The 26,248-nt window shown below is 44.9% G+C and overlaps 1 protein-coding gene across 1 annotated transcript in view; it reads left to right on the plus strand.

Annotated features, from left to right (window-relative positions):
- Positions 1-26,248, plus strand: part of LOC111158087 (protein kinase C alpha) — a 393,808-nt gene that overhangs the window by 141,071 nt on the left and 226,489 nt on the right. Inside the window, exon 3 of the mRNA XM_022519916.1 lies at positions 10,719-10,801. Within this exon, the coding sequence (XP_022375624.1) occupies positions 10,719-10,801 (83 nt within the window). The remainder of the gene's footprint in view (positions 1-10,718; positions 10,802-26,248) is intronic.

A 26,248-nucleotide genomic window follows, 5' to 3' on the forward strand; every position in this document is an offset into this window, starting at 1 on the left:
TTTGGACTCTAAGGTATCCTCGGTCTCCATCGGTGACACAGGTGAATTTCATGGGTACAGGTATGCTATCACATAGAGCTGTCCGGGAAGAGCGACTTGAAGCCTTACTACTTGCTCATATCACTTAATTGAAATCTGAAGTTTATTTACGTATGAATCCTTTCCCCGGACACTTGATAGATTTAATAACTTGGGTTCCATTTGAGAAGTGGGGTGTTGTGGTTTTCTTGACGACACACAGCGCTGATTAAAATTTCACTTATTGAACCCTTTCTAGAAATTGCCTTGGTTTACATATATATTTTTAAATATTTATTTTAGAGATAGCAAATGATCATGAGCTACGAGAGGAACAGAGGGAGAGGGACGAGCAGACTCCACACTGAGTGTGGAGCCCGATGCGGAGCTCGATCCCACAATCCTGAGGTCATGACCTGAGCCACAACCAAGAGTCTTTTGGATGCTTAACCAACCGAGCCACCCAGGCACCCTTATTATATATTAGTTTTCTGAAGCTGCTTTAACAAAGTACTATAAACTGGTGACCTAACCAAGTTTGTCTCAGTTTTGGAGGCTAGAAATCAGGGATGACAATTCTCAGCAGGGCTGGTTTCTTCTGAAGACAGTGAAGGAAAATGGCCCTCTCTGTGTCTGGTGGTTTGCTGGCAATCGTTGGAATTCCTTGGCTTGTGGAAGCATCATCCTGATTTCTGCCTACATCTTCACATGGCATTCCTGTGTCTGAGTTTCCCCTGAGTACTGTGTCTCAGTTTCCCCCTTTTATAAGGTTACCAGTTTCATTAGATGAGGGCCCACCCCCTGCCAGTATGACCTCATCCTAAAGAATTACAACAACCATATTTCCGAATAATTTCACATTCTGAGAGTCTGGAGATTAGAACTTCCACATAGGAATTTGGGGGGTGGGGGAGGACACAAGTCATCCCATAACAGGATAGTTAATGCCTGAAACGATCCAATGGCATGTTTATCTGGCGATTCTGCATAGGAGAGATGAGTGGAAATGATAAATTACCCTAAGTGTACTTTAGAGACTAGCTAGAAAGACCACTGTTAGAGGATCATAAATTCTGTCCTGTGAAAGAACTCTGAGGTTGTTCTTGACATGTGTATGATGTGTACAAGTGACTTATTTTTGAAGTCTGCTCTGGTTTTTTCTAAGCAGCTTTTTGTCAATATTGTCATGATGATTTCTCAGTGACCTTTGACTAATTGTGGGGTGGGTGGCTGGAGAAGAGTTTAAGCACAGGGGTAAAATCCCATCTAACTATTCATTCTCTTTGCCTTTTATGATGTACACTTCCAAATACCTGCAAAGGGTAGTGAGAATAGACCAGGTATGGTCTCATAGCTTCAGTAATTGTTGACTTTTTACCAATCCTGTTTCATCTTTTTTTTTTTTAATTCTTGCTGAAGTCTGTTAAAGCAAGTTACAGACATTGTGTATTTCCATTTGTCTAAATTTTTAAATAGTAGATGTTCTATTTTGCCAAATTAAAATGGAGAAAGGTAAAGCTATTCGGTGATAAATATTGCAAAATAAACCCTGGATTTTACATTAAAACAAATTAAAGGAGGGAAAACATAGAAGATAAAGAGAATGGAGAGGCAGAGAAGTAAGGAAGAGAGGATATGAGATGCCTACTCCTTTACGTACTTTTCTTTTTAACTAGACCCTGCGCTTCCCTATGAGCAGAAACTGGTTTGGCCAGTCCTTGGCATTCCTGTTTTATAGAGTATTGGTTTATAGAAGGTGTTCAATAAATATTCACTGAATCATTGAATGAATAGAGGATGAGTGACATTCCCCAAAAGGCTTGCCCGGAAACATACATAGACATGCTCAGAAAAACCCAGAGACAAAGGAAGAGATTCCTTCCATTTCATTGCCTCTTGTAATCTCCGGAATATTTCTTCCAACACTGTGTCACAATGTAGCTTTTTTATAACCCTAGTAAGAAACAGGTCTATCCCCGCTTAGCGCCCACCCCAGGCTGGATGGGATTAAGTTATAAATTCAGAGGTTTCATCTACGCTGTAGGAGTCCATTCTTCATTAAAATTGTGTTTTTACCACCTTCTGTTTTCCCAGAGTTCTGGAGCTGAGGTTTCTTTCATTTGCCATTCTGGGAAAGGTTTGAGGTCCTATTAAGTGGTACGCATTCTGCCGAGAGTACAGTTTTGGGTTCCCTCCAAGTCAGACCCACGCTCTTAGACTCGAGTTACTTCTGAGCAAAGGAAGCTGGTCATGTTCCACTAGAATAAGGAGGTTTTAGACTAACAGGGGGAGGGAGGGAAGCCAAAACACAGGATTCGAAGCCCAGCTTGACTTCTTAACCGCAAGTCTCAGACCCCAGTTTGAGTCCTTGGAGACTGAAAAAATAAAAGACTTGAAAATATTAGAGTGAACCCTCAATATAAACCATGGATGTGGGGAGATGATGATGTGTCCGGGGGGCTCATCGGTCGTCACAAACGTAGCTCTCTGGCAGGGGTGTTGACAGTGGGGGAGGCTGTGCTGGTGCAGGGACAGGAAACCTACGGGGAATCTCTTTACCTTCCACTAAATTCTGCTGTGAACCTAACCACTTAAAAAGGTCTTCAGAAAAAAAAAAAAAATACTGCCGAGAAAAGTCTGGTGTTACAGGCGTGGTAGTCTTGTGTAGAACGGATGCAGTTTCTTTTTAGGGTCAAAAAGCAGAACCCCAGGGTGCATGTTGGACTCAGATCAGGAGTCATAGCTCCCAGTTATGAAGGGTCGATATGCCCTTATGGACCTAAAAGGGAGGTTGGGTTCTTCATATGATTTCAAAATCGCAAAAACCCGGCTAGATCTGAGCTTAAAAGTCAAGCCTTAGGATTCCCCTTTAAGCACTGTTGCCTGATTTGTCATATACTTTGAGGGATTTTTGTTTGTGCTGTGGAACAGCTGGGCCTTTATACGATAGTTACTTGAGGAATTAAGATGATTTTACTGCTGTATATTGATGCTATCAGAAAACTCCACCCCGTTTCAGTTCTGGGTTGAAGAATATGGAGATAAGGAAGAAGAGAGGCTGTGTATCAAGGACCTGTTGGCATTTGTGTTGCTGTCGTTATCTGTTTTCTTCCAGGTGTGTGGCTTTTGGGCCATGAGGGGCCAAATCTCAGCTTTTCTCCTTGGCTCTGGAAGAATCCTTTACACTGGTGATTGCCTAACTATTCTTGAGATTCTTCTTCCCTCAACCCCTCTCAGGCCCCAGAGTCAGGACTCTGCCCTCTCACTTTCCACACCACCACCTCCTTCTCACCTTCAGCTATGGATGTGGGCGTTGCCGAGGCTCTTCCCTACTCCTTGGAGTTCGTCGCCATTTTCCCTTCGGCTCTCAGCTCTGCAGATGCCTCTCCGAATCGGGTCTGCAGGCCCCAGCAGCCTTTTGGTCTCTAAGCTTGAAGTCCCGTTTGCCTGACTGACACATGGATTTGGTTGTTCCTTTGTCTAAAACTAAACACACAGTCACGCCTCCTCCTCCAGCCTGTGTAATTCCCGTGAGCAGTTGAGTGGAGCCCATGAGTTCTAGTTCATTCTTACCTCTTGGCCCCCTTTGTTCATTTCCCACAGTCTGCTAGGTCTCCCTTTATTGTTTTAGGTATCTTTTGCTTGCAAGTACAGAGAAGTCTGCGTACAATGGCATGAACCAGAAATGCATGTGTGATATGATCTGACATATTCAGGTATCTTGTATGGTATATGTAGAGGTGTAGGTATATATGAAGAAAATGAAAATCGGAAAGGGTCTTTGATGGCTCGCGTAGCTGTAGAGTCTAGAAGTGAGTGCCGTGCCAACACGGAGAGCTGGTTTCTTTCTCCTTAGTGTTATGAGCTGTTTCACACTAAGGCTCTACTCTTGGTTGCAAGATGGCGACCTAGTTGTGTGGTTTCTCTGACTGGTGACCAGGGGACCCCTTTCTTTTACACTCATGTTCAGTCTTTGAGCTTTCTCCAAAATATATCTCAAATCCAATCAGGAAGGAATGCAGGGGGAAAAAAAAGCCATCAGTAGGACTTGGTGACATTAGAAAAGAGGAAAAGGTTAAAGGTGATTCTCCTGGGAAAGATGTGGGGGGGGTCCCTCATCAGAGATCAGGATCAGGGGGTACTTGGGGCTTGGAGAGTTTCCTGGGAGCATGTGCACAGACTCTTAGAGGCAGAGTCTGTGCTGCTTGAAGAATGTCATCCCTTCTAGTAATATGTGATAAAGCACATTTACTTGATTTGTTTTCACACAACTTGAACATGTATCCCACGAGAAGACTGTTTTCATTGTTACAAATCTGAAACCAATAATTTTCTTTGCGCATGCAAATATAACATAAGCTCAGATTTTCATGACTTTCCCTACAAAGCTGAAAGTGGTTCACTTGCCTTAGAGATTTTCATTTCATCGTATCCTGATGTGACTCTACCTTTCATTAATCCCTTCCAGCTAAGCAAAATTTAATTAAAACCACCTCACATGATGGCAACCATTCATGTATTTAAAAAAAGGAACTCGAGGAAACTCAGCTAGCTACCAGTCTTCAGTTCTAAACAATGTCAGACTCATAACTGTGGTAGGTTTTTCCCTTGAATTTGGGATTTGTTACATAATGTATACCCTCTCCCATTAATTTTGGGTAGCAGGGAGTTTTTATGCATATGTTCCATTTTACGTGACTCTGACCTGAATTGGAAATGATACAGACAGGGTGAAAAGGAAAGGTAAAGATTTCTTGAAGAGAGATGGAAAGTGATACATGTAGTATATTTATTTATTTATTTATTTTCTGTGAACGTGACAATCCATGTCCAGTGTAAACAGGTTGGTCCCATTCCATACGTCAATGGAGGAGCATCAGTGCCACAGGGATTTTGGTAAAAAAAAAAAGTTAGGCCTTCAGTCTAAAGGGCTGGTCTCTATCAGCATTATTGACTTTGACCGTTGTTGAGTGAGATGGGAGGGTTGATGGGACACCTGTCTGGTCCTCAGTAGTCAGGAGGGTCCTCCTCTGCTCTGACGACCATGCCCCCCTCTATCTGGTCACTACCTTTATTAAGAATTTTATGTGATGGAAGCAAGTAAGTCTTTCTTGGTTTCATAACTAACTCCACTGTGAACAACAAAAACCACAGAAAATTCTCAGAAACAGGACTACAAGGCTGTGTCTCATTTATAATTTCATAAATATCATTCCGGGTTGATGAACGAAAATTTATTGAAAAATCTTCATACCCTGAAACTTACCATTTTGACCATATCAGAGTGCCTTGTGCAACCGTCACAACCTTCAATCTCCAGAACTCTCTATCTTCCCAAATAGAACTCTACCCTTTCAGTGCCGATGCCACACTCCTCCCGGCCCCTCAGCCTCTGTTCTACCTTCTGTGTCTGGGTTTGACTCTTCTGGGTACCTCATATAAGCAGAACCAGACAGCATCTGTCCTTTGGTATCTGGCTGCTTTCTGTTAGCGTAAGGTTCTCAGGGTCCATGTTGTAGCATGTGTCAGAATTTTTCCCTTTTAAGGCCAAATAACCCATCAGATGGATATATCGCATTTTGTTTATCCGTTCACCCGTTGATGGACATTTAAGTTGTTTCCACCTTTAGTTATTATCAATGCTGCTGCTGTGAACATGGGTGCGCAAGTATCTGTTTGAGACCCAGCAGTGGGATTGTCCGATCAAAGGGCAGTTCTGTGTTTACTTTTTGTACCATCTTCTGGTCTCCCCAGGGATGGCCAGGGCTCCAGTTTCTCCTCATCCTCTTTGTCATGCTTTGTTTTGTTTTCTTAATAGTCTTCCTAGTGGGTATGAGGTGGTGACTAATCACCTTCAGTCGGAATTTTCTCTCTTGTCAGAGCAGTCGCCGCACCTCCTTGATTTACGTGTGATTCGCGTTGGGGGCATTTATAAGGAGCAGTTTGCCTTGACGAGCAGGAAGCGAGTAGCTGAAGCTCATTCCTTCATTCCTTCATTAGCTCACTGTGCGCGTTTTTTTTGTTTGTTTGTTTGTTTTGTTTTTTTTTAAAGCTCTGTTTAAATGAAACACAGAGAAAATGTCTCTGGGCTTGCCACTTGCCCGAGCTCACTCTGGAGAACACTGTCTAGTACCAAGAGCCCCAAGTCATCCGTCTGCGTGATGACATTTGATGCCAAAAGCAAGCCCTCTCCTGTTCCTCCAGGGGTGTCTAGTGAGCCAAGACCATTATAGTTAATTCTGATCAAATTCATGGGGGTACAGTGTCAGAAGGGAGCGCTTCTCTCACACAGAGCGTTTGACTTTCAGATTATTCTTTGTTGGGTTCTGTTCACTTTAACGAGCACGACTGAGAACCGCTGCTAACGTCCATGCACACGGCGACATCCCCATGCAACCTCTGTATTTCAGAAATCATTACGAATTCTTGACCCAAACGTAGGTGACTCTTATGCTGTCTTGGAAATCTATTTCTGACAGATGGTGAACACTCTCCTTAATTTCCATTTAGTTTCCTTCCGTAAGTAAGATAACGTATCAGTCGATGAAACCCCCTCCATTTTAAAGCCCGGTAATGTGAAGACTCCTTATTTGACCAAGCCTCCTGTCTTTATTTTATTTTTTTTGTCCTCCCACATCATTCGCTTAGTGTGCTTTGTGCATTTCATGTGTCCTCCATCACTTGTTGGGCGGCATAAGCATATCACATAGAGGATTAGAGGAAAGTGATTTTGTGCTTAGAAAATAATTGAATGAAGATTTACTTGGTGACTCTAAGCTACAGGATAGCTTCAGATTTTAAAACCTATCATTTGGTTATATAAGCAAACATGCCCCCAAAGTCTTGGAAAATGGGGCCTCATCTCTGTTTGGCCAGCCTGTGCTTGCTTAAGCAAATTCTTATTTAATCACCAAGGGGCCAGCTCCAGGACACACCATGGAGCGGGAGGACCCTTCCGTGATGCGTGTCTCCATTTCGTGCCTGCCAAGGTCAGACAAATATGTATAAGATCCACACGGTGTGACAGAGCTGCCTTGTCTCCAGCTCTCCCCAGCTCCCCTGGCTCCATACAGCATGGTGAGATGAAGACCTTTAGAATTAATCAATAAAAACCGCTCCTGATTTTTAACCTGGGGAAATTCTATGCTGACCATCTCCAGGTAAACCCGATACATTTAATCTGTTCCTCATTCTTTGGCTACCCTAGCAAGACTTCTCAAATGTTTGCATTATATTATCTTACAAAATATGCATTATCCAGTTTAGTTAGGAACTTGAAACCCAAGGTCAAGGCCCACCAGCCGTCATTTCGGAATCTCTGGCCCTTGCTCATCTTCCTGGGGTGGCCTTTCCCAGACCAACCGCTGTGTGCAGCCCCAGGCTGCCACCACATCCTCTTCCCTGCCCCTGGAGTGGGGGTGGGGTAGGAGGAGGGCGTAACTGGGCTTTCTCTCCTTGTCTTACTCACCTAAGCATGGGTTGTTTCTTCTTCCTCTGAAGGTCGTCCATTCTGAATCTTAAGTCTCGGAGTAAGCCTTACAAGGCTTTTATCTTCCAGGTAGCTCACATGCATGACCAGCCCTCAGAGGATCCATTTCTCTACCTGCCGTTGGGTGAATCTAGATCTTTCTAGATGGGACTTTCATGTGTAAGGCAGGAGGGAGGAGAGGCAGCTAAGGTAGGCTAGGAGGAAGTAATTTTGGGGGTAGATGAGACTTTTTTAACTGTGCCTGCAAATTATACTGTGTAGTGAGGGCCTCCTGGGATAAAATTGGATATAAGACTTTTTTTTTTTTTTTTTTTTTTTTCTTTGAGGCATACGGTAGAAGTATCTGGTGGTTTGAGATTTATATTAGCATGGACCGGTAGTTGGGAATAGAAAGGACCGATACAAAAAAGCCATCCAAATGGATTTGATAAATACAGGTTTTCATAAATGTTCACCTGAACTAAACCCCAAAAAACCCCATATGTCGAACGATTAGGTAAGGGAATCCGAATGCTCGTCTTCCCTTCCAAACTCCATATCCATATTCAACTGTGATGGGGAAATAAAGCTCCTGCTACCCTTTTCCTTGCATAATTTCGCTTTCTGACTCCAATGAGTGAGCTGATGAGACGGGTTTGTGCCATCCAGGTTCCGCTTCACCACCTGCCCATCCTTAGGGAGGGTTGCCCTGGGGATGTTTTTAGCAGAAACATTGTGGAAAAAGCTGTTCTGAAGGCTTGGAGGAGCTAAGTGCTGCCCTTTGCGGTGTCTTGAGCCTGCTGGGGCAGCCTGGGGGCTGCCTGTCCCTGGCTTCACTGTCCTCTCCTGCCCTCCTGGCTGGCAGGTGTGGTGGGAAGGGCAGGCAGCCACGGAGAACACTTCTGTCGGGCGCCTCTGCTCCCAAAAGGATGCTTTTCAAGATCTCTTTTATTGTCAGCTTCCTGTGTATGGTCCCCTCCTGTGTCCAATGCCACCTGCTCATTCCAGGCCCACATATTTTTTTTTTAAAGATTTTATTTATTTTTTTGACAGATATCGCAAGTAGGCAGAGAGGCAGGTAGAGAGAGAGGGGGAAGCAGGCTCCCTGCTGAGCAGAGAGCCTGATGTGGGACTCAATCCCAGGACCCTGAGATCATGACCTGAGCCGAAGGCAGAGGCTTTAACCCACTGAGCCACCCAGGTGCCGCTCACGTATTTTTTTTTTAACAGAAGTATTTTTATACTGATATTGTATTATGACCACCTTTAAAAAAAAAAAAACTAATAAGAAAACAACTGTCCGTTATCTACTACCCTGACAGGGCGCCCCCTCATCTTCATCCTCTGGTTATTTTATCTATCTAAAACACACACACACACACACACACACACACACACACACACGTAATACGTATATTTTAAATATATATATAATTCCTTTCAGGTATTCATTTTCCTGTTCCCCATGTCTAAAATCTTGGCATCGTCTCTCACATCTTTTTTTCCTCCTGTCAGTGGCTTAGGACACAGTGGAAGGAAAGGGGAAACGATATTTTGTGTTTGATACAATGTAGGTGTTGACGCGTATTATGTTGGGTCATGAAGACTCAGGTATGGACTGTGAAGGGACCCATCCAAATGACACATGATAAGACATTCAGCAGTAGCTTTGGTCCCTTGGAAAGTCAGGTCTGTTCTTCTGCAATTTCTCTGGTATCTGTTATTTTCATTTCTTAGCAGACCGAATAATGATGGGCGATTACTTTCATTCGTAGACCAGGCAAGAGGCTTCTAATTGGGCCTCCTGGCCCAGATCTAGTCCATTCAGTTCTTCCTGTTGCCACCATTTGCCCTTCTAAAGCACCGTTTTTGTCCACGTTACTCTCGTTCAAATCTTACGTGGCTGCCAACGCTCATCAAAAACATCCCGAGTGTCTTTGTGGCCACTTGGGCCCTCTGCATGGTTTCCTTGCACGAGGCGTGGGACTTGTTCTCCTCCTGGGATTGCCACAAACCTGCCACCTTCTCCCCCTTCCTGAAACAACTGACCGTCTTCAGTTGGCTTGTCTATGGCCACATGCGCCGGGAATTGTGGTCTCGTTGGGGGAAAGAAAAGAGCCCTGATTCTGGGGAGCTCTGTTCCTTCTGCAGCAACGACTTAGGGCTCACCCACTGTTTATGGTGGGATATCTTTTAGCACATTGTTCAATAAAGAACAGTAGAGTAGTTGGTCATACCTTTAGAGACTCCAAGCTCTCGAGGAAGGACTAACCAGGTCGTTTATCTTTTTTTGGATCCTCCACATTAACCATAGAATCTCTTAGGGGATTACTTATTAATTTCTATAACAATTCTTTTATTGACCCATCCTGAATATTTATCAAAACCGCATTGAACTTGGGAAATATTTGCTCTGTGGTAGATCTGTGGGGCCCTCCTCAACGGGTGATAGTCTCTATGGCAAGCGTGCATGTGCAGGAATGTGTGACTGTGTTTGCCTTTTCTTTCTTTTTCATTTCAAAGGGCTGTTTTCTGTAGATTGGGTTTGTGTCCTTTTTTAAGATTTTATTTATTTGAGATAGAACGAGAGCAGACAAGGGGGAGAGAGAGCACGAGCAAGGGAAAGGGCAGAGGGGGAGGGGAAGCAGACTCCCCGCTGAGCAGGGAGCCTGATGTGGGGCTCAGTCCCAAGACTGTGGGATCATGACCTGAGCCTAAGGCAGACGCTTCACTGACTGAGCCACCCTGGCACTCTCTGGGTTTGTGTCTTAATGAGTTCTTTGAATTCAGAATTCTGCTGAGGAAGTTCTATAACACACAGGGATGTCACTCTATGTATGATCTGTTATTTTTTTTCTTTTCCCCCTTTATATGCATGCGTGTGTATTGGCATAGGACTGTGCAAAGTAGTTTAAGTTTTGATTTCTGGTTTATATCTTGGGCAAGTGTCTTAACGATCACTGTCCGACCCCCCTCTAACTTTAGAGAATAGGAACCAGGGTTTGGGTCTCCTTGGGCCCTGTCAGACCTGACATTTTATGGTTCTATTATCTCTAAGTCCAATTAATACCAAATGTTGCTGAGTCTCGCATAAAATGTCTTCTGATTGCTGTTGGGAGACTCTGTCTGTAGTGAAATCAAGCTGACTTCTAGAGGGACATAGAGCCTCGTTTTGGAAAAACACAGCCTGTGTATTAAATTACTAATTTTAGTTTTCTTTTCTCTCCACCAGTTTGCTGTTTTGTGGTTCACAAGAGGTGCCACGAGTTTGTCACTTTTTCTTGTCCGGGTGCGGATAAGGGACCTGACACCGATGTAAGTAGTCTGGAAACTGTTACTTGGTGTTAATGTAGATCTCTGACTTCACCGTTTTGAATGCCGGCCCAGCTGTTTGGGCACACACTCGCAATGGGAAGACTTGTCAGTGAGTCCTGCATAATTTCAGCTTGTACTGATGAACAGATCTCTAGTCCTTTGGAGCCCTGGCAGGAGAAGAATTTCTTAGCTTTTACCCTCCACTGTGGGCAACCGTGTGGGGGCTAACCCCACTAATTTTACAGCAGGAGCTTTCACAAACACGGTGTGGTTCTTTTCCGGAGATGTTGACAAATTTCACAACAAATGTAAATCACCCTTTACTGTCCACCCTAAAGGTCTGTGGACTAAGAGGCCCATCCTTGCTTTGGGCCAATGTAACTACCTCCTCCTAGTTCACTTCCATGAGATCCTTGCTGCCTTTTCATTATATATTACAAATGCTGCTGTTGATTTAAATAATTTAGCATCTGTTCCACTGAACAACTGATCTATGAAGCTGCCCGTGTGTGAACACATAATTTTATTTGTGCCCTAATTCTGCCTGTCTCTAGCAAGCATCTCTCTTACATCTCTTGTTTACTGAAAAGTGGGATCAGTAAAGGAGAGTGGGAGTCAGGCATGGGAAATCCCAATATCTAAAATACATTGAGCAGAAAATTGGGTTGTTACGTGGAAAATATTTTAACAGCGGAAAAAAAAAATTTGCAGAGGATGACTGGAAGAGGAAACCTTTCTATTCTGAGTTGCTTTTGCTGGATCACTTCAGTCACTAATACTTAAATTACATGCTCTGAGTGTGGTTCCTACCTTTGGTTCTTGTTCCCTTCAGGAAACACAGATTTCAAAGTGGCTCTGTCTGGGCAGGCAGGGCTGAATTCTTCCCTTTTCTGAAGAGGGCGTACTCATGGTGAGCTCTGAGGGGCTCAGATGTGCATGGTTTTTAGCACATGTAATGAAGGAATGGACCGCTTCGCCCTGAGCATGTGGAAACATGCTGTGTTTTGGTTAAGGTACTGGTGGAAGCCACACAGAGCAGGAACCTTGGGCTCAGAGCCACCCCCGGCCCACAGAGCCAGAGCCCCAGAGCCTCAGAGATCATCCTGTTCTCTGTCTTCAGGGACCAGAAAGCCCATGTCCGTGAACGACCCACCTGCATACAAAACAGTAGTGTACTCCATCTGACCCTTGCATGTTCCCCTTCTTTCTGGATTATTGTCTCCATTTGGGGCAGAGGTAAAAATAGATGCAGATGAAGAGTGCCAGCTTTCCTGAGAGTTGGCCTTGAGTATCACATGGTGTTTCTTTGGCCATTTTGCTCATTTTCCTAAACCCATTCTTCTATTCTCCCATTTTGGCTCCAGCAGGAATGGGGTGGGGCAGGGGCCAGTAGGAGTGTGGCTGTTGCCCGACCCCTCTCCCTTCTTCCACTTCTTCTTTCTTTTGGTTAAGTGCTATCTATCTATTCATTTTAAAGTTTTATTTATTTGAAAATGAGAGGGCACCCGTATACACGCACAGGGAAGTGGAGGTAGAGGCAGAGAGGGGGAGGAGAGAATCTCAAGTAGACTCGCCACTGAGTGCGGAGCCTGATGCACGGCTTGATCTCATGACCCCAAGATCATGACTTGAGCCAAAATTATGAGTTGGGCACTTGATTGAGCCACCCATGCACCCCAAGTACTCGTTATTAAGTACTTAATATGGGGGAGGATAGACATGGAAAATATCACTAATTAAAATAGGGTAGAGGTTCTCTGACTGTGTTTACCCAAGGGACCTACTCTAGGTGGTCAGAGGCTTCCCCAAGGAAATGGCATTAAACCAAGCTGTGGGAACATGTAGGAGATAGGCATGCACAAGGGGGATGTGTGTGTGTGCGTGTGTGTGCGCGCACGTGCACACGTGCGCAGTGGGGCATGAGGAGCCCCGTGAAAGACTGTTTTAGGCAAGGGGGAAAGCAAGTGAGAAAGCGCTGAAATGGGAAATTCAGTGTGGGAGAGAAAAAGAAGAATCTGGTCATCAGGCAGTTGGGGATTTTGAACACAATCTTAAGAACAATAAGGATCCAGAGAAGGGCTTTAAATTAGGAAAAATGTTGGTCCTGTTTGCATGGTATAAAGGCTTCTCTGGTTTCCTTATGGGAAATGGACCAGTTTAGGAAGTGGGCCTCATGGATGGGGAAGATGGGGAGTGCCAACCAAAGGATGAAGTATCGGTCCTGAGGGCAAGGTGACGGGGGCTTGGGGGAGGTGGCAGCGATAGGGGTGGGCAGAGTGAACTCATTCGAGATACATTTAGGAGCTGAATCAGCAGCTCTCGGCCATTGGTGGGGCATCAGGGAGATGGAGATGTTGAGGAAAAACTCTTGGGCTTCAGTCCGAAAACTATGAATGGATGGAGGCCATCAAGACCATGGCAGGAGACTGTATTTGGGAGTGTGGGATAGGACAGATCAAGGGCTTCCCTTCAGACACGTGCAGTTTGAGAAGTCGCACACTGAGGATACAGCTGTCTGTGAATGCAGGTGTGGAGGTGGGAAGTACAGTACATCTTTCTGAGGATGCAGATTCCTCTGTTCTTTGTTAGTTTTAAGCTTTGGGCATGGAGATCATCTTGCCTAGAGATGGGGGTAGATGGAATGAGAAGAAAAGAGATTAGGACCCAGAAGAGAACTCTAGTAGATTGGCTGGAAGAGGGAAGGCAGGGAAGGAGGGAGACCAAGGAGGAGTCGGCAGAGAAGTAGGAGGAAGACAGAGTGATGCTGTTTTAGCAATTTCCTAGAAGGGCTGTAGGCCAGCTCTCTGCTTATGTCATGAATTCTGAAAGCTTTGGTTACTACGCAGGGTTAATATACATCCCGGTTTGCGCAGGACTGTCTTGTTTACACGGGGAGTCTTGGTTTGTGCCTGCTACAGATTAGCTAATGTCTGTTAAGTTCTTACCCTGCTTTGATGATCATTAAGAGGCCACCATACTCCTAGATCCCCAAGCCAGGCAGGAAGCCTTAGTGCCGGTCTGTTGGTCATACGATAAACGGGACACACACCTGTGATCTGATATGCTCATCCGAGCTCTGTCCCCACCCCGTGTTGTGTTGATCTGCCGGAAATGCTCAGTGTCACATTTTAATATCTGCAGAAGTGAAGATAAGAGATTTTTTTTTTTTTTAATATGAGGGGGAGAAAAGTACTGAGCAGTCTGTGCGTTCTCTTCCAAAGAGAAAATTTGCGTCTTTGTTGTTGGCATCGACAGGCTGACGATGAGGGCTTCCTGCCGCCAGGGCTGTCTGAGGGCAGGGTGATTTATTTATTGCACAAATCCCAAACTGCCCAGACGCAACAGCAGGGGGGCAGCCAGAAAAGCACAAAGGTGTCAGGACACAGTGCTGAGATGAGATGGTAGAATTTCCTTATTTTATCTTTTCTTGACTATGACTTAAGGTCCTAGAATTAGAGAGTTGAAAAGGGTGTTAAAGAATTCTCTAGGTTAGCTTTACTTTATGGATAAGGAGACCGAAGCCCGTAGAAGAAAGATATAAATGATCCGGTGGCACAGTGACTTGGCCCGTGAGGGTCCAGGAGGTTTGTGGTTGACTCAAGGCCACGAGAGGAAAGAGGGGGTGCCGTGGCCAGGTCGTGCTGTCAGTGGAGACATTGCTAGCTACTACCTTGGTGTAATCCTTCAAAGTTCTGTTCGGACGTTTACAAAAGTGCTCAAGGGCATGGGAAAGGCCACTTAATGGAATGGAAGGACCAGGAAACACAAAATACAGCTTAAGAGAAAAAACCACCGTAAGCATTTTTTTCCCTTGAAAATCTTAAAGTTTCTCGATGAAGATTTGTTTCCTACATGACAGGTGCTTACAAGGCACACGGCTCATGTGCTGCTTAACGAGGCCGGCCCCACAGACTCTGGGGCCTCCCCACATGGGGACCAAGCAGGGGCAGACCCTGGGGGGTGCACGGATACCGGATTACCTCTTCAGGATGAAAGGACAGGCACTGAAAAGTGTGACATTAGCACTGCCCAGATTCCAGGAACCAGAGAGAAATAGTTAACAATTCTTTTGAACAGAGATCATCTTCAAGACTCAAGGAGTAGGCTCGTTGAAAGGATGCAGACATGTCAGGAGCCTTGGGGATTAGAAAGGGTGTCTGGGTTCCACAGAGGCACGGAAGGACCCCTCTCCCATCACCACCCACCTCCCCACCAAGGCAGGGCCAGGATGGCAGACCCTCCCTACCAGCAGGTCTGGAGATGAAAGCCAGGCATTTCTGAGACTTCAAGTGCAACCCCGGTGCTCAGCAAGGAGAGAGGAGAGGAAAAGGGGAGAGTCGGTGTCAGAAAGGCACTTGGAGTCAGTGCAGGATTTGTGCGGCCTCAGAAAGCAGCTCGGCGCTCTGCTCAGCACCTCAGCCCCGTGTCTAAGATCTTGCAAGACCACAAAGGGATAAAACAAAACCGGCCCATGTTGAGAAACCGCGAACCTCCTCCTGCCACCTCCTCGGTCCCCCATTAAGGCATGAACTAGGACATGGACAAGCCTTGCCTTTGGGGGGTGATTTTTGCTCTTGGAAAGAAATGACCATGCTTTTGCCTCGTCAAACGCCATGCGTTTGCCACTGATCCCCTGAGCTGAGGTTTTTCTCTTGGTGGCTCTGGCCACAATGGGGTGAGGCGGGCGGGGGTGGGCTGGGTCCTAGAGGGCGGACTTCCTCAGACTCCTGACCTTCACCTTCTAAAATTTCAGCTGCCCAGCTGCTTTGTCCTTCAGTCTGGAACGCTTCCTGCTTGTTCGAACTGGCTCCGCTCAAATGCCGTCTGTCCCTGCCGCCCGCCCTGCAGGAGGGCCCCGGGGTGCTCAGGGCTTCCCAGGTGCATGTGGGTGTGCGTTCGTTTTCCTTCAGTACTTAGTGATTTCTGTGTGTGCCGTAAGGGAGAGAAAACTATGAGGATCCCTTTCAGACATTCCTCCCTCATCAGTCCTTCCTCATTCCTTCCTCATCAGTCCTGCCCTGTACTCCCCCAACGAAGAACCCACACACCCTTTCCATAGGTAAAGTAGAAAGAGAAAATCTTGATGGGATAGGTCTGAGACCACATAAATGCTAGACAGCGCTTTAAACACAATCTTCGGAATTTTTGCTCTGTGTACGGCATCAGTGAGGGTTGACGAAGAGGGGAAGGGACTGACCTGTTCAAAGGCTTCCACGCCCCTCCCCACTCAGGTAGGTCCCCTCCCTTGCTTTTGGGTTCCTTTGGTTTGTCTTTATTTGCCTTGAGCCTTTTTACCAGTGTCCCTGCCTGTCTGGGGGAGAAACTGTACCTGGGATACCTGGTGCTTTTTCAGTCTGAGCCATACAATCCAACAGCATTCGGGTGATTTAGAAACAACGTCCTGGGACATCAGCGTACCTCACCTGCGAGAGGACCAGCATCCACACAGACAGCATCATGAGTTAGCAGGTGCCTTCCAGAATGTTCGGAAGGGCGTAAATGAAGAAATCAACTTGCTGAAGGGCAGGGGGGCCGGCTTCTGATCTGAGTACATCTTCAGGTCTGCAAAGATGGGGAAACTGAGACATTGGAGGAAGCTCTGTAGATCGCTAGAGTGGACCTGGAAACAGTTACTCAGAGGGCCATAAAGCCAGAAGTGATACCTGGTGCAGGGCTGGACCCTGGGGTGGGATGGGGACACGGAGGTCCAGGTACAAAATGACTCGCTCTTCATGGGTGACCTTGAGTTCTTTCCGGTGTCTTAGAAACGGAGCAAATGAAAAAGGCTGCTGAATTGTTTAAAACGTGATATCTCAGAGCTTCATCTGTAACCAAACTCAAAACATTTAAAGTAAGCCTAGAAATTTAATTAGCCAATCTATTTTTCCCAAAGTGTGCTTTTACATTTAATAGGGAAGTACGGCAATTTTGTGAGCAAACCCCATTATACCCGAAACACTTTTCTATTCCCGACCTGACAAAGGGAGATTTGTAAAAAGGTACAAGGGCTTAAGAAGTTGCATTTAAAATTCAGCCCAGCGAGGTCAAAAGAGTTCTGGGGTGGGAACGGGGGAATCCTGCCCTGTCAAGTCGCTGAAAATCCTGGATTTTCTGTTTATCAACATGGAAGTTGAACTTGGTGGTCTTTAAAGCTGTTTGCAGCCCTCCGTGGCATTCCATCGCTGAATACTTACTGAGAGCTTCATGCTGGGAAGATATGGAGGTGGAGACAATTCTTGCCGTCCTGGTGCATCCTCCCTAATCAAAAAGATGAGCTGAGCACTCCAATGATGATACTGTAAGACTGCGTAGGGCCACTGTCCTAAATGGGGAAGACCTGAAATGCTTGTTGAGTTTTTAAGTGTGGGAGAGAGAAAGTGCCTCATAGAAGATGGAGGCAAGGCTTCCTGGAGAGATTTTTAAAGATTTTTTAAGATTTATTTCTTTTCCAAATTCTTTTACAAACTAGTAAGACCTGTATTCTCGCATTTCTCTTGCTGGTTTCAGGGAGTTCTCTGTCTTGCCAAACGCTGCTTTCCAGGGGCACATAAACTCAGGTGACACGCTTTTGGAAGAGGACGCATAAAAAGAACGCTGGCGAGGGAGACCTGCAGTGTTGTGTGTGGCCTGGTGGGATCCCCTCTGGATAAAGCTGGGAGGGAGCCTTTGCGGGGTCCCGAACCCGACCTCTGCCCTCACCCACCAGTGCCATTCTTCACGTGCTATGATGCCACAGGGAACCTTAAAAAGAAGTTATTTCAGGGAAACAAACCCAACAAAAAGCTCCCGTGCTAATTCTGCTCTTCAGTGGGTGGATTATTTTATGTACCAGATTCACAGTAACAGAAGTATTTCCTCCAAGGGAAGGGACTCCTGCTACTTTTGCGCCAAATTAATTTAGCCGGGAATTAAAAATAGCCTCAAAGCCCTGCATCCGCAGTTCGGATGCACTAAAGGAGACAGCTGGGTGGTGGCACATCCATTGTCTGTAGCTACCCAGGTTTGGCCCCTGAGGAGAGGGGGTAGTAGTGCCTCACATTTCATCGGGTCATGGTTATGCCCGGTTCAGGGGAGCCCCCCAGGGGGCTTTTCAGCTTATTCCAGAGATTTCAGTTGCCTCTGCTCAAACATCTTTGGAACTCCACTCTTGGAATGACGTGTAAGGCCAGTAGTACATTCTTCTCAAAATCTCCACTCTGGGCAAATTGTCAGCCTTTGAGAGTGTGGGGACATTGGTTGGGGACGCGGCCAAGTTCCATGAAGCCAGGTCTGCACAAGGGGAAGTAATTCGGGTGGATGGTCCAGTTTTGGGTCCAAAAAGGTAAGCTGATAAGGTTAAAAGAGTATTTTCTTGGAGAGTTACAGACTGTTTCTAGACCTCAGGTTTGAAGGAGACTTGTGTGTGTGAAGCATATAGGAACCACCGTGTAGCCTTTTAGTGGCACTTCTACCTAACACCCATGTTTGTTTAAAAAAAAAAAAGAAGAAGAAGAAATTGTTGCCCTGCTTCCCGATCATGCCTACAAAGCAGATCCTTCGTGGAGAGATCCTGCGTCTTTTCCTTTGAGAAACAAAGAGTTCCGTGCAGAGCCTGACACAGAATGGGTACTTGAAAGAGATCTCTTGAACCAGAATAAGTGGAAGAAGGTCTGATAACCTAATTGGACCATTAGTTGTACATATCTGGGGTTGAATTACTCGGCTTTAGCTATACATGGACTGTTCGTGAGTCTCCCCAAGACCTAGGAATGGGTATTTCATCAGCATTATTAGGGCAGCATGGCAGGGGGATGGAGAAACATGCTCAATGGACTTTTCTGCTTCTCACAAACCATTGCAGATCATTGTCTTAACTGTTGTGAGTTTGAGAAATGGTGGGCCTGAGCCATAGAGCTTTTGACTGCGTAGGATACAAACTGGTGTGATGGCTTCCATATTTATTTTTCTTGACCCGTACAAGGACTTAGTACTATCAGACAGTTCATGATTTACAAACCACCAAATGAACCTGTTCCTGAGAACTGTGGTTGGCAATTAGGTCTAAGGAGCCTACTACTGGAGCTGAAATCATTGGAAGCCCAGAGCTAGAAATTCTGCTATGTGAGTAATGGCATCTTCGTGATATCTCCCAATGTATGTTTAGTACCTCGTATGTCTGGTCCTTGGTATGTATTCGCTGTATGCCGTCATTAAATGCTGCTTGGATATTTATTATTGCACGTACTGTGGGGTGCAAAGGTTAAAAGACAGTCCTTGTCTTCAAATAGCTTATTCTTAGTGGAAAGTCATGCACATAAATAAACATTATTCAGGTGATTACTTCAGTGGATAACATACATATATACACTAGGCATACATGAATCCGATTGTCTACGTGTGAAAGTCAAGGCTCAGCGTTGGTTAATCCAGTAGAAAATAGTTCATAAGCTTTGGGCCAAGCCTCTGTTTCCAAACCTGTTCTCTTTCCTCAAAATCAAGTGGGCTAAACAGCAAAGCCACTTGACGGGCAGGTATTCTTTTTTTTCTCCCCCTTTCTTTTGGATTTATTTATTTATTTGACAGAGATCACAAGTAGGCAGAGAGAGAGGGCTCAGCAGGCTCCCTGCTGAGCAGAGATTCCCCATGTGGGGCTCCATCCCAGGACCCTGAGATCATGACCTGAGCTGAAGGCAGAGGCTTAACCCACTGAGCCACCCAGGTGCCCCGAAGGGCAGGTTTTCTGCCAGGGAAAAATTCTCTTTCTTTGTGACTAGAATCTAGAGTCAGGGTGACTGAGAAATCTTAAAACGATAAGAGAAATTTGAAATAAGTTCCTCCGATAGTATAACAGTAAATGCATTCACGAGTGAGACCAACAAGGTGAGCTAGTGGAGACCTAGCACAGGGGCTGACGGGATGCCATGAGAGCCTAGAGCCGTTTGGAGATTGTTTGGGTTTTCCTCAAGAAGGCAGAAGGTAGTACTTTCCAGGACCCTGGGTTTCTGGAAAGATTGGTTCTAAGTGGCTTTACTCTAAGCTGAAAGCCAGCCCAGAGAGCTTTTTGGCTCATGCCTGAGTCTTGTTCCTGGATTTTAGTGAGTCACTCCTTTCCACAAGCTGAAGTAGGAGTCGCATTCAATTAGCTGATACCTTCCTCGCCTTGGCTGTTTTCTGCTTAATGAATTTCTAGCAGGAGACTCTGTCTCCTGTGGACAAAAAGAGAAGTGCATTTCCCTGGCCAGGAGAGGAAGATATTGAGAGCATTTTCTAGCTTGCGTTGTTATCATTGCCACATCTGTTTATTTACAGTGAGACCAAGGGCCAAAAACAAAATCAAAGAAGCTCACTTACTAGGAATTCTGTATATGCCTTTGATAGTGGCTGGGACCAATGAGACAAGTGGGGGAGTAGCCCCTCTAGCAGCTGTTTCTATCATGTTGTACCCGAAGCTGTGAGCGAACAGTCATGGTGGCTAGCAGGAGGTGCGATGGACGGTGGGAAGGTCCGTTCTAATCATTGCTCATGTCACATTTCAATTTTCATCCTCTAAGAGATTCTCAAAACACATGTGAGTTTATACTGAGGGAAAAAGCTAGGTTCTAAGAATGTCCTTGTGCCAGTAAGTGTTCCATTGCCATCAGGCATTAAATAGTCTTGATTGCATTCCCCCAGATTATTTCCCTGGTGTGGAGAGAATTCTCAGGTTCCTTATGTTGAGAATATGACACTCAAGCTGTACAACAGGACCCTTGTGTTCTTTCCTGCTGCCCACTCTCCCTGCCTGAGCTGGGGCTTATCCCTGTTCTCCTAATCTGTGTTGGAACAATACCAGGTGATCATCTGTGCACAGTCTCCCAAGCCAGAAGCCCCGGGATCATCTGGCTTGTCTCCATCTTCCTTGTCTCTCACATCTAAGCGGTCTCCCAAGTTCTATGGGCTCTGCCTCTCCTCTCCGTATTCATAGCCGCCGTCTTCACAAAGATCTCAGTCGTGTTCTATGAGTTGGTCTTATTGGCTCTGGACTGCGGTTTCTCCCGTCGTCCATCCTTTGTATGGCCAGCTGGTGGTAATGCAGTCGTGTGTGTGTCTGTGTGTGTGTGTGTGTAGCACATGTCAACATTTTCCAAAGGCTTCTACAGCACCATACATGATGACTCCACTGGCTGTTAGCTGGGACTGTTGGCCAGGCTTTGGTTTTCCATGTGACCTTTCCAGGAGGGCAACATAGTCTTCTAACATGGTGCGGCTAGTTTTTGAAGAGGGCAGGCCTGAATGTATGCGTGCTTAAGCTGAGCCTAGCACCACGTCTCCTGATGTCCCATGCACCAAGGCAGGTCACATGGTGAAGTGCAGAGTCACTGTGAAGGTAGGTTAGTCAGGATTCTCCAGAAAAACAGAACTACTTAGATGTGCGTATGTTGATCACACAGACTTATAAGAAATCGGCTTATGCAACTACCAAGTGCCAAGATCCACAGGCAAGCGGGAGACCCAGAGAGCCAACAGTGAAGCTTCAGTCCCAAGGCCAGCAGGCTCGAGACGCAGGAAGGGCCTGTGTGTTGTCTGTGGTCCGAAGATGGGGAAAAAGCCCATGTGCTGGTTCATGATCATCGGACAGAAAGAACTCTCTTGTTTAGGGGCTGGGGGATTGTCAGTGTTTCTGTTCTGTTGAGGCTTTCATTAGAGAAGGTAATCTACTTTACTCATCCACCAATTTAAATGTTAATCTCATCCAGGGGTGCCTGGGTGGCTTAGTGGGTTAAAGCCTCTGCCTTCGGCTCAGGTCATGATCTCGGGGTCCTGGGATCGAGTCCCGAAGCAGGCTCTCTGCTCAGCAGGGAGCCTGCTTCTCCCTCTCTCTCTGCCTGCCTCTCTGCCTACGTGTGATCTCTCTCTTTGTCAAATAAATAAAATCTTTTAAAAAAATGTTAATTTCACCCAAAAACTCCCTCACAGAAACACCATTATTTGGCCAAATATCTAGGCACCTCATGGCCCAGTCAAGTTGATGTGCAGACTTAAGCATCACAGAGGGGGACATACACAGTGTGGATCCTGGACCGGGGGCGGGGGGGGGGGTGGTCACTGCAGTCATTAACAGAACAGCTGACCACAGGAAGACTTACTTTGGTCCTATTTTTCCTATTTTCTTTCCCCTAAATCTTTTTTTTTTTTTTAAAGATTTTATTTATTTATTTGACAGACAGAGATCACAAGTAGGCAGAGAGGCAGGCAGAGAGAGAGGAAGAAGCAGACTCCCCGCAGAGCAGAGAGCCCGATGCGGGACTCGATCCCAGGACCCTGAGATCATGACCCAAGCTGAAGGCAGCGGCTTAACCCACTAAGCCACCCAGGCGCCCCATTTCCCCTAAATCTTAATTCATCTTTGTATCCCCAATACTTACTATGATTTCTGACTCATAATTAGGCGATCATTAATATTTGTTGAGAGAATATAAGAAAAAAAATCAAGTCCCTGATCTCAAAATAGAATGAAAATAATTTCCTTGGTTTGCATAATATATCTGTAAAATGTTCCAGAAGATTGTCTCAGAATCCATACCAGCCATTTCTGGTATTGATACAGCATTGATCTTTAGTTATTGTTTTTGGAAAGTGAAGTATTTCAAAAGATCAATTTTAACAATTTAATTTCTGCTAGTACCCAAAGTTTAAGCCTAACAAAATCATGCAAAATGTCTGTGAAACTGTGCTAACTGCATAAACAGACTTTTTTTTTTAACTTGGTGAATATTTTTTCTGTTAAATGTTGATGGGAAAACGACCTATTAAAAGGAAATGCTTGTTTTGTCAACCACATATTTTGAATTTATATTCATTAAGGTGATTGCTAACTGTGCAGTTAATCTGGAGAAGGGTTATAACCACAGTTCAATAAGGAAAATGATACAACCAAGGACACTACCTTCGGAAGCAGTAGTCTGATTTCTTTCCAGTTTGACCACTGCTTTGCTTTGCTTTGCTTTGCTTTTAAGATTTTGTTTATGTGACAGAGAATGGCAGGGAGAGGGAGAAGCAGGTTCCCTGCTTAGCAGCGAGCCCAACATGGGGCTCCATCCTAGGACCCTGGGATCATGACCTGAGCAGAAGGCAGATGCTTAACTGACCACCTGAGCCACCCAGGCTCCCCTGACCACTGCTTTTCTAAGGTGCATGTACATTATATGCCTAACTGTGCCAGGATAGACAATTTTATACATAACTCAGATGTAGCTCTTCATGCTCGTGAGAAATTTATATAGGTAGGAAACTGCTAAATGAAAGATTATGTTTTGAAATACACAGATTATAAACTTTTACAAGTGAGGGGTTTTTTTCCCCAAGCCATAAAACACACTTAAGCACCTTTCAGTAGGCAATTTGCGTGTTGCTTGCTTTCTACAATTTTGAGTCCCTAGCCTGACCCTCCCCATTTCTCTTTCAAGGCCAGAAGCTTTGTAGAGTTAACATAGGGTAGAAATGTTTAAAACATGAGGATTTCATACTTGAAAATGATATTTTCTGTGGAGGAGGGTGATTTTAGGTTTCTAGATACTAAGCTGTATCATGACTCATTTGTTCTTAAACAGGTCGTCTCCTGTTACTAAAATTAATCACAAAAGACCAGGGAAGCTTGAAAAAGAAGAGATCACACAGCAGGCTCTTAAAATTAGAAAGGCAGGTCTGCTCTCTTTTGCATTTGCTACATTTGAATGATGCACCAAGATTAAGGTAATTCATTTTAATTACGTTTTTCTCATTACGAATTGGTGATTTAGAGTAACATGATGTACAGAACAAGAATGGGGGGGAAATGGTAAGTTGAAAAACTTAAAAATGAATCACAGAAGTGAAACAGACCTTCTCTACAAGTACGTGCACCTGCTGTCAGCTTGGGGGTTGTGTGCTTAAGTTCGATCGTATTCTCACCTAGCGAACTTCTCTTCATCTGGGAGCGGAACTGGGGGAGTCCAGCAAAACCGCCTCCCAGCTGAGCTCCTCGCTTCTGCTTTTGTGTCCTGCACTTTATCCTCTCTCCTACAGCTGGAGTGAGATTTTGCATAGATCAGGCAAATCAGATCATTGCCTTGCTCTGTCTAAATCCTTCCATGGCTGCCTCTGATCATTAGAATCAAACACAAACTGCTTACTTTGGTCCATAAGGCTTATGCGGATGGTGATCTTGTTCTTGTTTATATCCGTGATAATGCCAAGCTCATTTGAGCCTCAGGTCTTTTGTTGTCATGGCTTCCTCTGCAGTGAGGCTCATTCACACCTTTAAGGCCTCTGCTCAGATGACCCCTCCTTGGAAAGGCCTCTCGAGATCCCACCCTCCCCTCACTTTCTAGTAGTCTGTCCTTCTGTGTGTATTTCGTAACCCTCCACTTGAATCCGTAATGTTTACTTGGTTACTTTTTCATCTCTTTGACCAGCATGAAACACCGTGAGTGGTAGGTATGCTGTTTTAAGCTTCTATTCAACTTAGCGACTGGCACGCTAAGTGCTCAATATTTTTGGCTGGCCAAATGCCTATTACTCTTACAAGGGAGAAAACAAATCTTAAAGTTTTGTTTCCTCCCAACAATATAACTAAAAGGAAACATCCTAGGATCAGTGGAGATTGTTTTCTCTTCTGTGATTATAATGCCGTGCCATCTAGTATAATAAACTGGGCTGTGTCCATTAAGCCTGAGACCTACCATGTGATTGAATGTGTCTTCCAAAAAACATGTTTTTCATAATCCTGATGTTAATATGTGGTCTATAAAATTCAAAATAAAATGTATCTGATCAATCTTATTTAGACTTATCTAATTAACCACCCAAATCTGAATGTCAGCCATTCTGGATAAGTGGGATTAGTGTTGAATTTCAGACCTTGAGAATAATTTATATCTAATAGGATCTTCCCATGGAAAGTTATGGCCTGGCTGCCCACTGGGTTGGTAGCAGCATCCTTGTTCTTAGATTTCCCTCTGCAGCCATTGGTTTTTCCTAACATTCTTGAACAGTAGGGAGTTAAATAAATTGGGATACATCAGTGTGATAGATTATGTGCAGCCATAGAGAATGATGATTCTAAAGGCATGGAAAAGTGCTTCTTTGATGCTGGGTGCCAGGCGCTTACTATAAAGGCATTGCTATGACTACAGCTCGGACAGAATTTGTGTTGGGGCAGGATCTAGAAGGGAACCTAGGAAATTGAAGTCATTGGATGACTGAATTTTGAGATGATTGGACTTGGAGAGCTTCTTTTGAGATTTAATCTCATTAGAACCATGCAGTTTTTGAGAAGTCATCGTGTACTTTTGGAATATGATAAAATCCTGGGGTCTCCCAGAGCATCATGCAAATGGAACACAGCCACACATCTGAGAGTTCTTTGTTCAGCTGTGTGACAAGAAAGCAGTTTGTCGTAGGTGTCTTGACAGCTTCATGCTTGTGTATCAGCTTAGGTTTGTGTTCAAGCGGGAAGACTAGAAAACCTGACCACACAGTGGCTGGACCTGAATAACGGACATCATGCTCCTCCTGTAACAAAATGTGTGGAACTGGAAGTCCAGGGTTCATGTGGCATCTTCATGGTTCCATGATGGATCCAGCCTCATTCTGCCTTTCAGTTCAGCCATCTTATCCTGCAGATTTCATTCTCCCCTTTGCTGCCCTCGTTGTGAGGTGGCTGTTCCATTACCATCCCATCCATGTTCCAAGTAGGAGGAAAGAGAAGGGTGAAGTCAGAGCAAAGGTGCCTGTTGAGTCTACTCCCTTTTAAAGAACTCCCCCAGAAACCCAATCTAGCAACTTCCATGTTGGCCAGAACTGTGTCACATAGCCACTCCTGCTTAGAAAACATAGAGTTTGGAGGTGTTGTGTTTTGTTTGCTTGTTCTCTTAGGTAAGCTCCACGCCCATTGTGGAGCCCAATGCAGGGCTCAACCCTGAGATAAAGACTTGAGCAGAAATCAAGAGGCAGATGCTTCAGTGACTGAGCTACTCAGATACTCCATAACTACATTGCCAGATGCCCCTGGAGTTTATTTTGTTTTGAGCTGGGTATATGTCTACCCAGAACAAAATCAAGGTAGTTCAGTAATAAGAAGAGAATTAATATTGGATAGGCAACTAACTTTGGATTCAATGTTGAGGATGGAGCACCACCTTTTAGACATAAATGTTTTCACATGTTGTATTTGTGTCCCTTTCTGTTACTGTGACTTCATCTCAGCACAGGAAGGATTCTCTTACTCACGTGTCATGAGGGGTTTTCAGATACAATCAAACTAAGTTTCTTAATCTGTAGATAGAAAAAAGAGACCGGAATGAAGAAGTCTTGTTATCAGTTTTGATAAGACTCTCTTTTTTTCTTTCCATTAAGCACTTTTAATTCTTTGGTGAAGGCTCTTTTCTAAGAAGCATTGTGGTTTTTATAATGAAATATCTTGAGTTTCAATAACTGTTTATCCAGTCA

The sequence above is a fragment of the Enhydra lutris genome, unplaced genomic scaffold (genome assembly GCF_002288905.1).
Source record: "Enhydra lutris kenyoni isolate GAN:26980312 unplaced genomic scaffold, ASM228890v2 scaffoldscaffold57, whole genome shotgun sequence".
Lineage (NCBI taxonomy): Eukaryota > Metazoa > Chordata > Mammalia > Carnivora > Mustelidae > Enhydra > Enhydra lutris.